Genomic DNA, 13,440 nt, shown 5'->3' with positions numbered 1-13,440 from the left:
TTTCTCTTTTTTTTGCTTATTGAATGAAACATGTAAATTACTTCATATACCTTCACTATAAAAATATTAGTTATTATTTTCTTGACAGGAAAGCTCACAAATTAAGTAATTAGATAACATAAAAGAGAACATTTGGAATTAAAATTAGAAAACTAATGTCCTGTGGAAAACCTCTCTTCATTTGAAATTTTCACAGCCCTTCTTCTCTATCATGCTGATTGATGGTGATCTTGAAATATATATTAATCCTGGGGATGGAATGAGCACTCGAAAAGCCACCCTCAGTTCTACTACAGGAACATACAGTGATGGGCAAGAACATTCCGTTGTTTTAATCAGGAATAAAAGGTACTATATACATAAGATAACACATACACACACTCACACACACATGTAGTAACCATATCATTATCAGATGATGTATGAATTTCCATTAGAACTGACATAATTATAATGACTCTTGCACTGAAATAATCTGGATAATTTATTTTTCACAGAAGGTCGTGTCCAGAGATTTTATTATCGTGTGATATGTTGAGGCCTCAGTATATATAACACCATTCTTAGGAGCCCTTATTCTAGAACTTCTTTAAAAATATAACTATCTTATAATGAGCTCCTTTTGATATTGCAATAACCAAACTCCTTTTGGTTGGAACCTATGCCAGATTGTCTTTATGACAGATTTTTCCTTGCCAGAAGGTGTTATTATATCAAGGTACCAGGATATTTGTATATAAAATAAACAGAATGTAGAACACCTTGTATACTGCAATAGAAGATTGTATAAGAGTATAGAGGGCAGCTAGGTGGCAGTCCTAGTGTCAGGAAGACACATCTTCCTGAGTTCAAATATGGCCTCAGACACTTCCAAGCTGTGTGACCCTGGGCAAGTCACTTAACCACCATTGCCTAGCCCTTACCGCTCTTCTGCCTTGGAATTGATAATTAGTATCAGTTCTAATTGATGTAAGGTAATATTAAATAAAATAAAATTCTAGGTTTTAATATTTAAACAATCTCATTTATACTGAAGTATTTTAATTACCAAAGTTCAATTGTGAAAAATCATCATGCCATCATTGTTTTAGTAATTCAGGCATTGTTTAATCAATTTTTGTTTTAAAATACTAATAGAACTGGTTTGTCCATTTAGGAACAAAAAGAAAAACTAGATTTTTGCTTTTTACTTTGAATTTTCAGAACCATCACAGTACAAGTAGATGAAGCCAATCAAACAGAAATGAGATTTGGGGCATTGGCGGAAACCAAGATCATAAATGTATCCCACCTATACATAGGTGGAATCCCAGAAGACGAAGTCATTTACGCTTTAAGAATCAGGAAATCTTTTTACGGCTGTATAAAAAACTTAATCTTCAATATGGAGTAAGTCTAAATAAATAACCAAAGCTTTTGAAGGAAAAAGTTTATAACATTCTACTCTAACATGATTATTAATCATTTATGACCCATTTCTATTGGATAAATATCCCAAAATTCAAGTTCAATGGAAATCGATACTCTGTATTTAGAGGGTAACCCAATTTTTAGTGTCTGAGAACAATCATGGGATTTTATAAATTCTTGATGAGTAACAAATAGACTTTGATGTGATATTATTAGAATTACCCAATTATTCGAGGGCTTTTCTCTTCCCTGGATTTTTGAACCTCTAGAAAGTTGACTTCAGATTATTTATTCCATTATAGGTTGTACTTGGAAGAGTATAAAATGGTAACTTTTTTTGTTTTTTAATTACTGATCCCTTATGATTACAGAAAAGCCTATCAAGGTTAAATTAAAGTTTTGATATGTATTGAGAAGAAACTAGTATTGAGAACTTATATTGCAGTCTCTTTTGAGTTCATCTCTGAAATCACAGCTGTACAAATGGGCTACGAAGTTTAAACTAAAAACAGCTTCCAAGAAAGTACTTTGTGTACCTAAAATATGAGCTATTATTAGTACATAAAGATTTTGTTTCATTCCAATTCTCAACCTGAAACACCAGAATGGCCTCAGTCAAACCTGGTGGTCTTCAACACATGAATCCATCCAATAATGTTATATTTTAACTGCATTGTAAAAAGTCTAACGTAATCAGAATAATCCTTGTTATTTTATGCTATTATCATAGTTTTTATTTTATTTAAAATACTTTAAATAATCGAACATCAGAAATTATTCTTTCTGTATGTGTTTGTGGCATGGCACATTAATTTCTGGAACCCTTTCTGTTGCCTAGGCTTTTAGATTTTAGTACTGCAGTGCGGTATGAGCAAGTGGACATGGACAGCTGCCTGCTTTCAGAAAGGCTTCAACCCCTTATCCACGGAGAGGAGGTGGAACGCCAGCCAGAGGCTCACCCATTATTAAGTCTTGTAAGCATAGCTCTCTGTAATCGAACTGTGGTTGTTACAACCGTAATCCATAACAGTTCAACTGCTGTCTGACAGGTTAACAAATATTGGAACAAGAGCACACTGTGGCTTTTTTAATGTGAAAATTAAATATGCCAGAATAGCTAATATAAGTGAACAGCCTTTAAAAAAATGAGTATTAGAGTTATGTGACCAAAGCTATAGGGAATGGCATTTTTATTGTTATGTTAATATTTCTCTTTGGAGGCAGCAAGGTAACTAAATGGATAAAGTGCAGGGCCTGGAGTCAAAAAGATCTGAATTCAAATCTGGATTTAGACAGTTAATAGCTGTGTAATCCTGGGCAAGTCACTTAATCTGGTTTGCTTCGATTGTAAAATGATCTGGGGAAGGAAATGGCAAACCACTCCAGTATCTTTGCCAAGAAAACTCCAAAAAGGGTTACAGAGGATCATACTGGAACAATTGAACAATGGCAAAATAAAAAAGAGCAAGAGGTCAGCAAACAACAGCCTGAGCTACACCCTGTGCTGCCTGTTTTTGGACTAAGGATGGTTTTTGCATTTTAAAAATACAATAAATCTTTGGCTGAGAGCTCTAGGTGGCTAAACCTTGAAGGGGATGGTGGTTGGAAATTATATACTGTGACCTAGCCCTTACCACTCTTCTTCTGCCTTGGAACCCATATGGATTTTCAGACAAGGGTTTAAAAAAAGGGTAGGGGACAGCCAGGCGGTTCAGTGGATAGGTTGCTAGGCTTGCAGGAGAGAAGACCTGGATTCAAATTGGGCCTCAGACTCCTCCTAGCTGTGTAACTGGTAAGACACTTAACCCCAATTGCCTATCTCTTATTGCTCTTCTGTCTTAGAACCAATAATTGGTATAGATTCTAAGACAGAAGGATAAGGGTTTAAAATGAAGAAAGAAATAATGGAAGAAAAAAAGAAACTAAACATTGCAGATGAAGCTTGAATATGCACTGAAGTATGGTTTATTTGTTGTTTTTTTTTATTACAGGAGCAATGTGTGGTAGATAGAGAGCCAGACTATGTCCCCAATGCCCATCAGTTTGGCCTGGCCTCAGGCAGTCACCTAATTTTGCCTTTCAACCAGTTTGCTGTTAGAAAGAGGTATGTATGTCTCAATTCTGTCTTTTGGCCCATCACTTTTCATTTAAACCCATGAGGAGTCCTTTTAGGATGTGGAATTTTGGTCATTCCCAAAGAATCAACTAGGATTAATCTTTCTTCATTCTTTTAAGAGGCAATGAGCAATTAGGTGGTACAGTGGCTAGAACACTGGGACTGGAGGTGGAAAGCCTTATTTTAAATTGAGCTTCAGATACTTACTAGTTCTATGACCCTGGGCAAGTCACTTAGCCTCTGTCTATCTCTGTTTCTTCAATTATAATATGGGAAATTAGGGCACCTAGGTGGTATAGTGGATAGAGTGCCAGACCCTTGAAATCCAGAAAACTCAGATCTGAATTGGAACCCAGATCTTTCTTCAAGACCTCAAGTCTAGCACTTTTCACCTACTTGTTCTTTTTACAAAGAGATTCAACTTCTCTAAATACTAAGCGTTTTTTTTTTTTCCTTCCCACAAGGCTTTCAGTGCAGCTTTCTATCAGAACCTTTGCCCGCAGTGGTCTGATTTACTATATGGCTCATCAGAACCAAATTGATTATGCAACCCTTCAGCTCCATGAGGGACAGGCGTACTTCATGTTTGACCTTGGGAAGGGGAGAGCCAAAGCCTCCCATCCTGCTTTTCTCAGTGATGGAAAATGGCACACAGTAAGTACCAAGAGATTTATATTCAGTTCTCCAACATTTGTTAACTTCAGCAGATAGCCACTCTCTTGTTTTACTTAAACAGAAACATTTCCCTGACTTAACTATGTCAACAAGCTAAAGAGTAGTGAATTACAGCCACTCAGTGACATAAATATACTAAAACTTTTAGATAAACCTTGACTGAAATGTATGTCTAAATTTAGCATTTTTGTCAACTCTGGTTTTTCAGTTTTATCTAAGGTTTATTAAAAGGAATTGATAATACTCTTGTAAATATACAGCTTTTACAGAGGACCTTTTATTCAGTTATTACTATAAATGTGGGATTGAGGACTGTGTCTCTGTTCTCTTAGGAAACATGAATGAAATAAAAACAGAATTTTGATGATGGCTAGAACATAAAAAACTGTTATTCTGACATTTGTTACAACTCAATTAAAAAATCTAGAACCTTGGAAGGACAATAGGGAAAAGCCTATTAGCTTAGAATATATTAAGTGGAATTATTTTTCCCCAGTTTGTTATAGTTTGTTATTTCTGTCTTATGCATGCAGTGAGGAATTATTGCTATTGTAACTAAAAAAGATTGTTATGGCTTATTCAGATTTTGTATAAATTCTAAATTTTGTTTCAATTTCAGGTGAAAACTGAATACGTGAAAAGAAAGGGCTTCATCACTATTGATGGACAAGAGTCGGCAATGGTTTCAACCATAGGAGATGGTAACACCTTAGATGTGGAAGGAAAATTTTACCTTGGAGGCCTTCCATTAAATTATAAAGCCAAGAATATTGGAAATGTAAGAAGCCTTCTCTAATTGTGTCAGTGATGTAACTCAGGGGTAGATGTGTTTACTTTGCTTAGGAAATGAATCCTCATAGTCCAAAGCAGACAGTATCTTTTGAAATTTTTATTTTTTAATTGTTTTGTTTAAAGTTGTCTCAGTTAGGAAATGCCCAGCTTTATAAAAAATGTTTACAAATTGCGTGTTGTTCAATTCTAACTTATCTTACTGAGACTGAGGTATTGGTTGCTTTGATGATAAGAGTAACAATTTGACCAAATCTCAGAGAACATAAAGTTCTTCTCAATTTATACTGGTGATGGCCCCATGCACTCTACATTCCTCCCACAATAGCTAACTGGAATAAATAGAGCCTTTTTTAGGATATTGGCATCATAAATACTCAGTGTTATGTTGAGGATACGGGCAGTTCTGTGGGACAGTTTTTCATGAGGGATCAGCTTTTAATCCAGTTCATTTCTGTCATATTCCTTTTGGTTTAGATTACCCATGGCATCCCTGCCTGCATTGGAGAGGTAATGATTAACAGCAAACAACTTGACATGAACAACTCAATTTCTGCCTTTTCTTTAAAAAAATGCTATACGATGACACAGGAAGGAACTTTCTTTGATGGGACTGGATTTGTTGCCCTGGGTAAGTAATATTCTATTCAATTAATCATTCATTTACCTCCTAAGTGCAAAGTATTGTTCAAAGCAGTGAGAAAGACATACAGATAAGGTGTTTTCAGTCTGGTAGAAGGTGAAAAAAATCTATAAAATGAGATGGGTGAATTAGATGAATGTCCCTTTCGTATTTAAAGTCTGTATATGTAAATAATGAAAATTGTGTTATGTTGAAACTGAACATCTTTGAGATCGACCAGTCCAATCCTCTCATTCTAAAGATGAAAAACTTGAGGTTTGCAGAAGTCAAGTGACTGTACTCTAGTAAAATAGAACATGAAAAGCACATTGAGTATTAGCAGGTGGAAAGAGAGCTCAAGAGAAAAAAAGATCAGAAGAAGCTTCATAAAGTAGGGAGTATTGAGCTGGACCTTGAAGGATAAGAAGGTAGGATTTCGGTAGGGAAATAGTATATAAATAGTATATATAGTATATAAATAGCAAAGACAGCAAAGCGAAGAAAGTAAAGTTGTGTGTTCAGGGACGGTCAGGGTCAGTCAATTAAATATTTATTAAGCATCTACTATGTCAGTTAGTAGTTCATCTCTTAAAAAAAAATCTGAGCAGGATAGTAATGCAAGCTGACCTAGGCATTAGAAATGTTAATCTGGCAGTTGCATGAAGAACAGATTTGAGGGAAGAGAGACCCAGGAGAGACTAGGTAAAATTCTGTGGAAATAGTCTTGGTGAGGGGAAATAGTGGGCTAAAAACTAGGGTGGCGACAATAGGAATGGAAAAGGAGGTCTTGGAGGTCAAAATGACAGGGCTTTGGTGAATTGATTAAATGGGAGAAGTCAAAGATGACACCAGTTTGTCTTGATTGTGTAACTTGGGTGGGGGACTAATGGGTAAAACGTGTATTAAAAAGAGTATGAAAGAAAGGATAGCTTGAAATTGGTTCATGTCATTCCTCTGTGATTTAAACAGCCAATTTGATTTTTACTAAGATTTGCATAATGCTAATTTTTATACTGATTTATGGAATGTGCAAAACATTCTTCAAAAAAGTTCTGCCCACAAAAGAAAAACATTTGCTTGGTCACATGGTTCATAGGGGATATGATTGGGGACGTAGACTCTAAGCGATCACTCTATTGCAAATATTAATAATATGGAAATAGGTCTTGATCAATGACACATGTAAAACCCAATGGAATTGCTTGTTGGCTACAGGAGGGGGAATGAGAGGAGGGGAGGGAAAGAACATGAATCATGTAACTATGGAAAAATATTCTTTCTTAATTAATCAATTAATTAATTAATTAGAAATTTTAGAAAGTTCTGTGATGATGCCTAGCCTTAAGGACTTCACATTCTTAGGCAGCTTGGAAGTACAAGGTCTATTTTTTGTAGATCGCAATTTGAAAGGTCAAAATTCAATGTATACCTCCTTTCAGAGTAAGGCTGGAAGCAATAGTGACTTGTACTTTTGTGTTATGAGTACCTTTCCCTTGAGAATATAATGATCATCTTTAGTTAAGTTTGAAATGCTGTCAGGATAGCTAGGAGGAAATGTGAAGGAGATTCTGTTTTTGTAGATATGAACTCAAGAGAGGTCAATACTAGAGTAAAGAGTCTGGAGTTATCTATGGAGAGATGATACTTGAATCTATGAGAGTAGATAAAATCACTACTGAGGGAAGTGTGTAGAGAGAAACAGAGCCAAGACTAAAGGAGCAAAAGTGGGTAGGGGGTGCAGGGAGGTATTAGAGAAGTATTCCCAGAGTTTAGAGGAAAACCAAAAAATTACAATATAACAGAGGCTAAAGGAGGAAACTATATGGGTGAGGAACTAGTTCTTTAAAGAGCAATGGCATTGATAAAAAGACATAGAAAAAGACTGAAGATTTTAAAAAGGTCATTGGATCTGGCAACTAATATGTCACTGGTAATATTTTGAAAGAATATGTCCGGGGGGGTGAGGCGGGAATATGGCCTTAAGCCAGACTGAAAAGTGAAATAGATTAGGAAAAATAATAGAAAGATAGAAGGGGGAGATTAAAGCTAATTTTAGATATGAGGAGATCTGAGCAAGTTTATAGATGGAGGGGTCCAGGAAACCCTTTGGTTTGGAGATGGAAAAATTGAAAATGCAAGAGAGAGAAGGGAGACAACCTATGAAGCATCTTTCCCAAGAAAAAGGGTACCAACGGAATATAAGCACAAATCATTATCTTTCCAGCCTTCCTTTGAAAAGGAGATATACATTTAATTTAGACTTTTAAAATCCTGATTTGCCAAAAAAAAAAAAAAAAAAAAAAAAAAAAGTGGCACTTGTGCTTTCAAACTGCCTAAGAATATAAATTCTTAAGACCGGGCATCATCATATAATTGTTTTGAAGAATGTTTTGCACATACTCATTATAGAAATTAACATTATATAAATCTTAGCAAAATCAAATTGACAGATTAAATGGTGTAGGGCTGAAATGAATCAGTTTTATTGTTCTATTGTTTTTGTTTTGGGGTTTTGTCTTTTTTTAATGAGCAAAAGGATGCTCACGTATTTGGGTATTCAAAACAAGGAACCTGAGGGATGCTTTAGACTTTTTCATGAGTGAATATGAAAGAGTCCCTTCTCTAATTTTTAATTTCATATTTGTTATATATTTATAACCAGGATAATATACAATTAATAAATCAAGAAGCAGCAAGAGAATGAGGTCAGATAGTGGATAGATTGGTATACTTGGAATCAAGAAGACTTGAATTCAAGTCTAGCCCTTATATACCTTATTAGCTATGTGACCCTGGGCAAGTCACTTAAGTTCTCTCTCCCTTGGTTTCCTCATCTGTAAAATGGGGATGATGCTAATAGCATTTAACATAACAGCAATCATGGGGCAGCACTTGGCTTGGAATAAGGAAGACTCACCTTCATGAATTCAAATCTGGCTTCAGAAACTTCATGTCTGTGGGACCCTGGGCAAGTCACTTTCAACCCTTAGCCTTAGTTCCTCATTTGTAAAAATGACCTGGAAAAGGAAATAGTAAACCACTCTAGGATCTCTGCCAAGAAGTCTCCAAAGTGGGATCACAAAGAGTCGACAATGAATGAAACAACACCGTATAGAATCGTGTTATGAGGATAAAATAAGATAATGTTTGTAAAGCACAAACTTTAAAGTGCTATATAAGTGCTATTGTTCTTGTTCTAATGTAAGCATTTGAATGCTTTAAAATACACTGACATTCACCAAAACTAGTCAAGCTCCCTCTTTACTCACTGAACTATGATGCAGTCTACATTCTAAACATCTTATACGGTAACTTTTATACTTGTTTTCCAGTCAAAGAGGGTTACAAAGTTCGATCAGATGTCATTATTACACTAGAGTTTCGTACCTCTGAAATGAATGGTGTGCTCCTAGGAATTAGCAGTGCCAAGGTGGACGCTATCGGAATAGAAATAATAAATGGCAAAGTAAGTATTTATTTTCTTCATGGTGTTTTTATAGTAATAATGACAGAGTTAGACGAGTAATAGCAAGGACACATACAGCCAATGTTGATTATCTTACCTCCTGAAGGGAAAAAGTTTAATTCATTCTAAATAATGAACAATCTAAAAATTCTTTGCGTTTTATTTAAAATGAAAAAAACTGTCACACTCATTTCCCCTGTTTCTGACTCTATGGTACTATTAGAAACCCAAGATTTGACTGTTTGATGGAGAGGAGACCACAGTCTACTACAAATAACCCAGCATTAATAAAAAAAAGAATGGTAATGAAAAAAATGGAATATTCTAAATACAAGAAGACCATAACAAGTCTAGAAACCAGTTCAGCTAATCATCACTCGATATCTCAATATGGATCCCACACTTGCCACTTAGAAACTAAGGCACCCAAAGGCCACACTGTGTTTAAAATATTTGTAAAACCTGATAGAGAATGCTGAAAAAATTGATCATAAAACAGAAAAGAGAAAGGCTAGGAAAAACAAGTTGCCTCAAAATTTGGGGAAAATAGTTTTGTGATATGGAGAACATTGAAGTATAACACTGGAGGGAGGACAACAAACAAGTGAAAGAAGGGAAAAGATCTGCCAAGTTTTCTATAACTTGTTATTTTCTCCATCAATGATAATGAAGATCTATCACAGTCCCCAAACTGGAAAGGAAGTAAAAAGGAAAACAATGAAGATAGGGATAAGCATCTGGAATAGAACAAGTACAAATGGAGGATGTCTGTGCTAAAAAGAGGCAATTTCAAAGGATTGATTTTCAAATCTTTGCAAGGGTATATATGGGGGAAAAGTGATAAAATATCTATTTACCATTAATCTATTCCTGTCTTCTCCTCTCTATAAAATCTTTGTGAGAGGAGGGGAGGTAGGCGGCTCAGTGGATTGAGAGCCATGCCTAGAGGGCTCGGGTTCAAATCTGGCCTCAGACATTTCCTAACATGTAACCTCAAAGTTGTTTTGATCTGGGCTTCAAAAAAAAACCAAAACATTTTCAGGCTGATAGTAGCATTCAATCAATTTAGAACTTCTTAAAATTGAGGTTCCAGTTCAGATTAAAAAATTCACACAGGAGATGAGCCTACATAAACATGCATCAGCTTCCCCTCGAGATCAATACAACCAGGCAATCTCAGTCATTTCAGAACAACTTGTTGCTTGGCCTGAATACTGTCAGACACTTTGATTGGGGATCTTTCTTGGCAGTACCACTGACATTTTTTTTTTAATTTGGAGAGGGCACAGAAGCAGAATCTTTTTACAAGTAATTTTTCAAGACCAAATATTTGATTTCAAACAGTTTTCCTCTTCAATAGAGGACTATCTATGCCTTTACCTACACTCAAAATGAATGACTGTCCCCTAAAGAAAGCATTTCACCCCAATTTTTCCTTATCTCTTGGTTGTTTGTTCAGGTTTTATTTCATGTCAACAATGGAGCTGGTAGAATTACAGCTGTGTATGAACCCAAATCTACAAATAGTCTTTGTGATGGAAAGTGGCACAAGCTTCAAGCTCACAAGAGTAAACATCGAATCATTTTAATTGTTGATGGAAAATCCAGTTCCGCAGAAAGCCCACACACTCAGTCCACATCTGCAGACACCAACAATCCCATCTATGTTGGGGGATACCCTGGTATGTATGGCCTCTATTGTCTTCCTTTTATTAAAAAAATAGGGGCTAGGCAACTCAGTGGATTTGGGGAGCCAGAAGGTTTAGAGATCAGAGGTCCAGGGTTCAAATGTGACTTCAGACACTTCTTAAGTGTATGATATTGGGCAAGACCCCCCCCCCCAATTGCCTAGCCCTTACTTGTCTTCTACCTTAGAACCAACACACAGTATTGATTCTAAGACAGAAAGTAAAGGTTTAAAAAATTGTCCATTTGTGTATATGTACACATTCATATGTATTATTGCATGATAAACCAATATAATTTAACTGATTATAAAGACATAAAGCATTATGGTGCCCACATCAATTACTAGATTGGGTGGAGTTTAAGAATGGGTCCTATACCAGTTATGGTTTGGGCTTATCTGTTAAAAAAAAACCTCATGTTAAGGATGGAAAGAATTCTAGATTATTTTGTAATCAAAAGTATTGTTAGGGTCCTTTTTTGAATGCCATCTTTATATGTAGAGGCTACTGTCCAGAAGCTCCAGTTTTCCAAATAGTATACATTTTTGGTTTGAGCCAACTTTCAACAGAGGATTACTAATGGCACAGCATCAACTGAGACAAATAGCACTGAAATATTTCATGTGATGATTTAGCTATCATTTCCTAAATGTCTTCATCAATTTCTATAGAGAGGGAATAGCCTTTTCCACAAATCTCCAAGTCATCTTTAAATGCTGACCATAAGTATGTAATCTGCTTGGAAATTCTCAGTCATTTCTAATTTTCCCATAAATTCAGTCATCTAGTCTGAGCCTGCTAAAGTCCAACAGCTCTCTACGGTGTTGATGATTTGTTGATGGCCCACTTATTGAGCCATATTTCAAATCTGGTTCCCTTCCTTTTAAAGAATATCCTCTTTAATTTTATGGATGAAGAAGCCTTCTGATTTGGTCAGGTACTATTAACTATGTTACCAAACTGGAAAAAAAAAATTTTTTTTATTCCTAGTCTTAAATTTTAGAAAGAGACTGCCCCTGGAGATATGTAATTGGGAGATTCAGGTATAAATTCTACTTTGACAACAGGCTCCTGACTATCCAGGATTCATTTCTGAAAAGGTGCTATTTAAAGTACATGAGTATTCTAGGAAGAATTTCAAATAGCTGTGCTAATAAATAAACCATTAGATAGTTTTGAAAGTGAATACTACTTGACATAAAGTGAACCAATTAATTCATCTCACATGGCATAGTAGTCAAAAGAGGCATTAAACAGGATTCACGTCCCAGCTCCTCTACCATTGTAAGTCACTGATTCTCAGAATTAGGACCTTAAAGGTTTTATAGTCCAGCCTTTATTTGGACAGAAATCTGGATGTACAAAATCACTCGTGATTATTTTTATTTTGTGTCATTTTCACTTTTCTTCCTTAGTCGTTTCAATAACATTTGACAAGTTTTTGTCTTCTCTTCTTTTCCAAACAGCTGATGTAAAGCAAAATTGTCTGAGCAGCCGGACCCCCTTCCGGGGCTGCATGAGAAAACTCACCTTGACTAAAACTCAGCAAGTGGAATCCTTTGATTTCAGCAAAGGCTTTGACCTCCAAGGAGTTTTTCCTCATTCTTGTCCTGGGAATGAGAACTAATTTCCCAGAAAAATAGCAGTTGAGAAGAGAAATATAATTGTTATCTAGAGGACTTTTATTTTCCAACTTGGGCCAGAAATTTTTATGAAAAAATTCCTTATTTGTGCTTAAATAAAACCACTTGCACAACAAATACCTCTATTGAGTTGTCTCGATTATTTATAGAATTAAATGAGTCTCTAAACAAGTTTTGCCTAATCACTGTTTATGGCAAATATTTTCCTCCTACTGATTACTTGACAGTATTCCACCTTATTGTATATTGAGTTTTCTTTAAAAATAAGTGAAACCCCACAGTTGTAATAAAAACAAAATGAAATAGGAATATTTTCATTTTTCACAAATTCCAGGTTTCTGTCAAGAAAAAATTGTCAACATCATTGAAGTTCCAGCAGAGGGCAGAAGATGGTTGTAGCATAATCTTGAGTAGACCTCTGCAAACAAAACTAAATAGGGGGAACAAAGGGGCTAAAATCTTCGTGCATCTTTTTGTTCAGATTTATGTCTCCAAGTCCTGACCTAAATTCAAAGTATATTACGTGGCAACAAATTTGGCAATAGCAACAAATTAGGACTTCCTTGATTATCAAACTCCTCCCCCCCACCCAAAAAAAAAAAAAAAAGTCTTTTCCTTGATCAGCTCATTTTCTTTAAGAAAGCAAGCTTAATTTGAAAAGCCAGAAAATAAAAAAAATTCACATAAACATATCCCTTTAAACAAACTAAGCAATTTTAAATTTTAGTTTCCAAACCTTCATTTGGTTCTTTTTCACGTAATTACCTATTGATCATAGTTATGCTGCTAAAGCTTTGCCAAAAGTCACTTTTATCCTGCAAATTTTGGAAAAATATTTTTTTCATCTATTTAATTGAAGGAAAGTATCTTAATAATAAATCAGTTTTCAAGAGCAAATAATAGTTTTAGATTAAATTTCCATTTCATTTGGAAACTGTTAATCCCATTACATGGAAAAGAAGTCATTGTACTACAAAGCTCTTTTCATGCCTCCTTTTGTGTTTTCTGAAAGCACCTTTGGAGGTAACTAT

At 35.3% G+C, this 13,440-nt stretch overlaps 1 protein-coding gene across 1 annotated transcript in view; it reads left to right on the top strand.

The window, feature by feature from the left end:
* The window catches only part of LAMA1 (laminin subunit alpha 1), a 143,409-nt gene extending 130,897 nt beyond the window's left edge, over nucleotides 1-12,512 (top strand). Inside the window, exons 54-63 of the mRNA XM_044658067.1 lie at nucleotides 197-348; nucleotides 1,204-1,389; nucleotides 2,249-2,384; nucleotides 3,402-3,514; nucleotides 3,991-4,180; nucleotides 4,821-4,979; nucleotides 5,468-5,621; nucleotides 8,945-9,078; nucleotides 10,538-10,760; nucleotides 12,233-12,512. Of these exons, the coding sequence (XP_044514002.1) occupies nucleotides 197-348; nucleotides 1,204-1,389; nucleotides 2,249-2,384; nucleotides 3,402-3,514; nucleotides 3,991-4,180; nucleotides 4,821-4,979; nucleotides 5,468-5,621; nucleotides 8,945-9,078; nucleotides 10,538-10,760; nucleotides 12,233-12,393 (1,608 nt within the window). The 3' untranslated portion in view covers nucleotides 12,394-12,512. The remainder of the gene's footprint in view (nucleotides 1-196; nucleotides 349-1,203; nucleotides 1,390-2,248; nucleotides 2,385-3,401; nucleotides 3,515-3,990; nucleotides 4,181-4,820; nucleotides 4,980-5,467; nucleotides 5,622-8,944; nucleotides 9,079-10,537; nucleotides 10,761-12,232) is intronic.
* Nucleotides 12,513-13,440: the final 928 nt, after the last annotated feature.

The sequence above is a fragment of the Gracilinanus agilis genome, chromosome 1 (assembly GCF_016433145.1).
Source record: "Gracilinanus agilis isolate LMUSP501 chromosome 1, AgileGrace, whole genome shotgun sequence".
Classification (NCBI taxonomy): Eukaryota; Metazoa; Chordata; class Mammalia; order Didelphimorphia; family Didelphidae; genus Gracilinanus; species Gracilinanus agilis.
The sequence above is the reverse complement of the archived record's forward strand: the minus strand, read 5'-3'. Positions and strand labels throughout refer to the sequence as shown.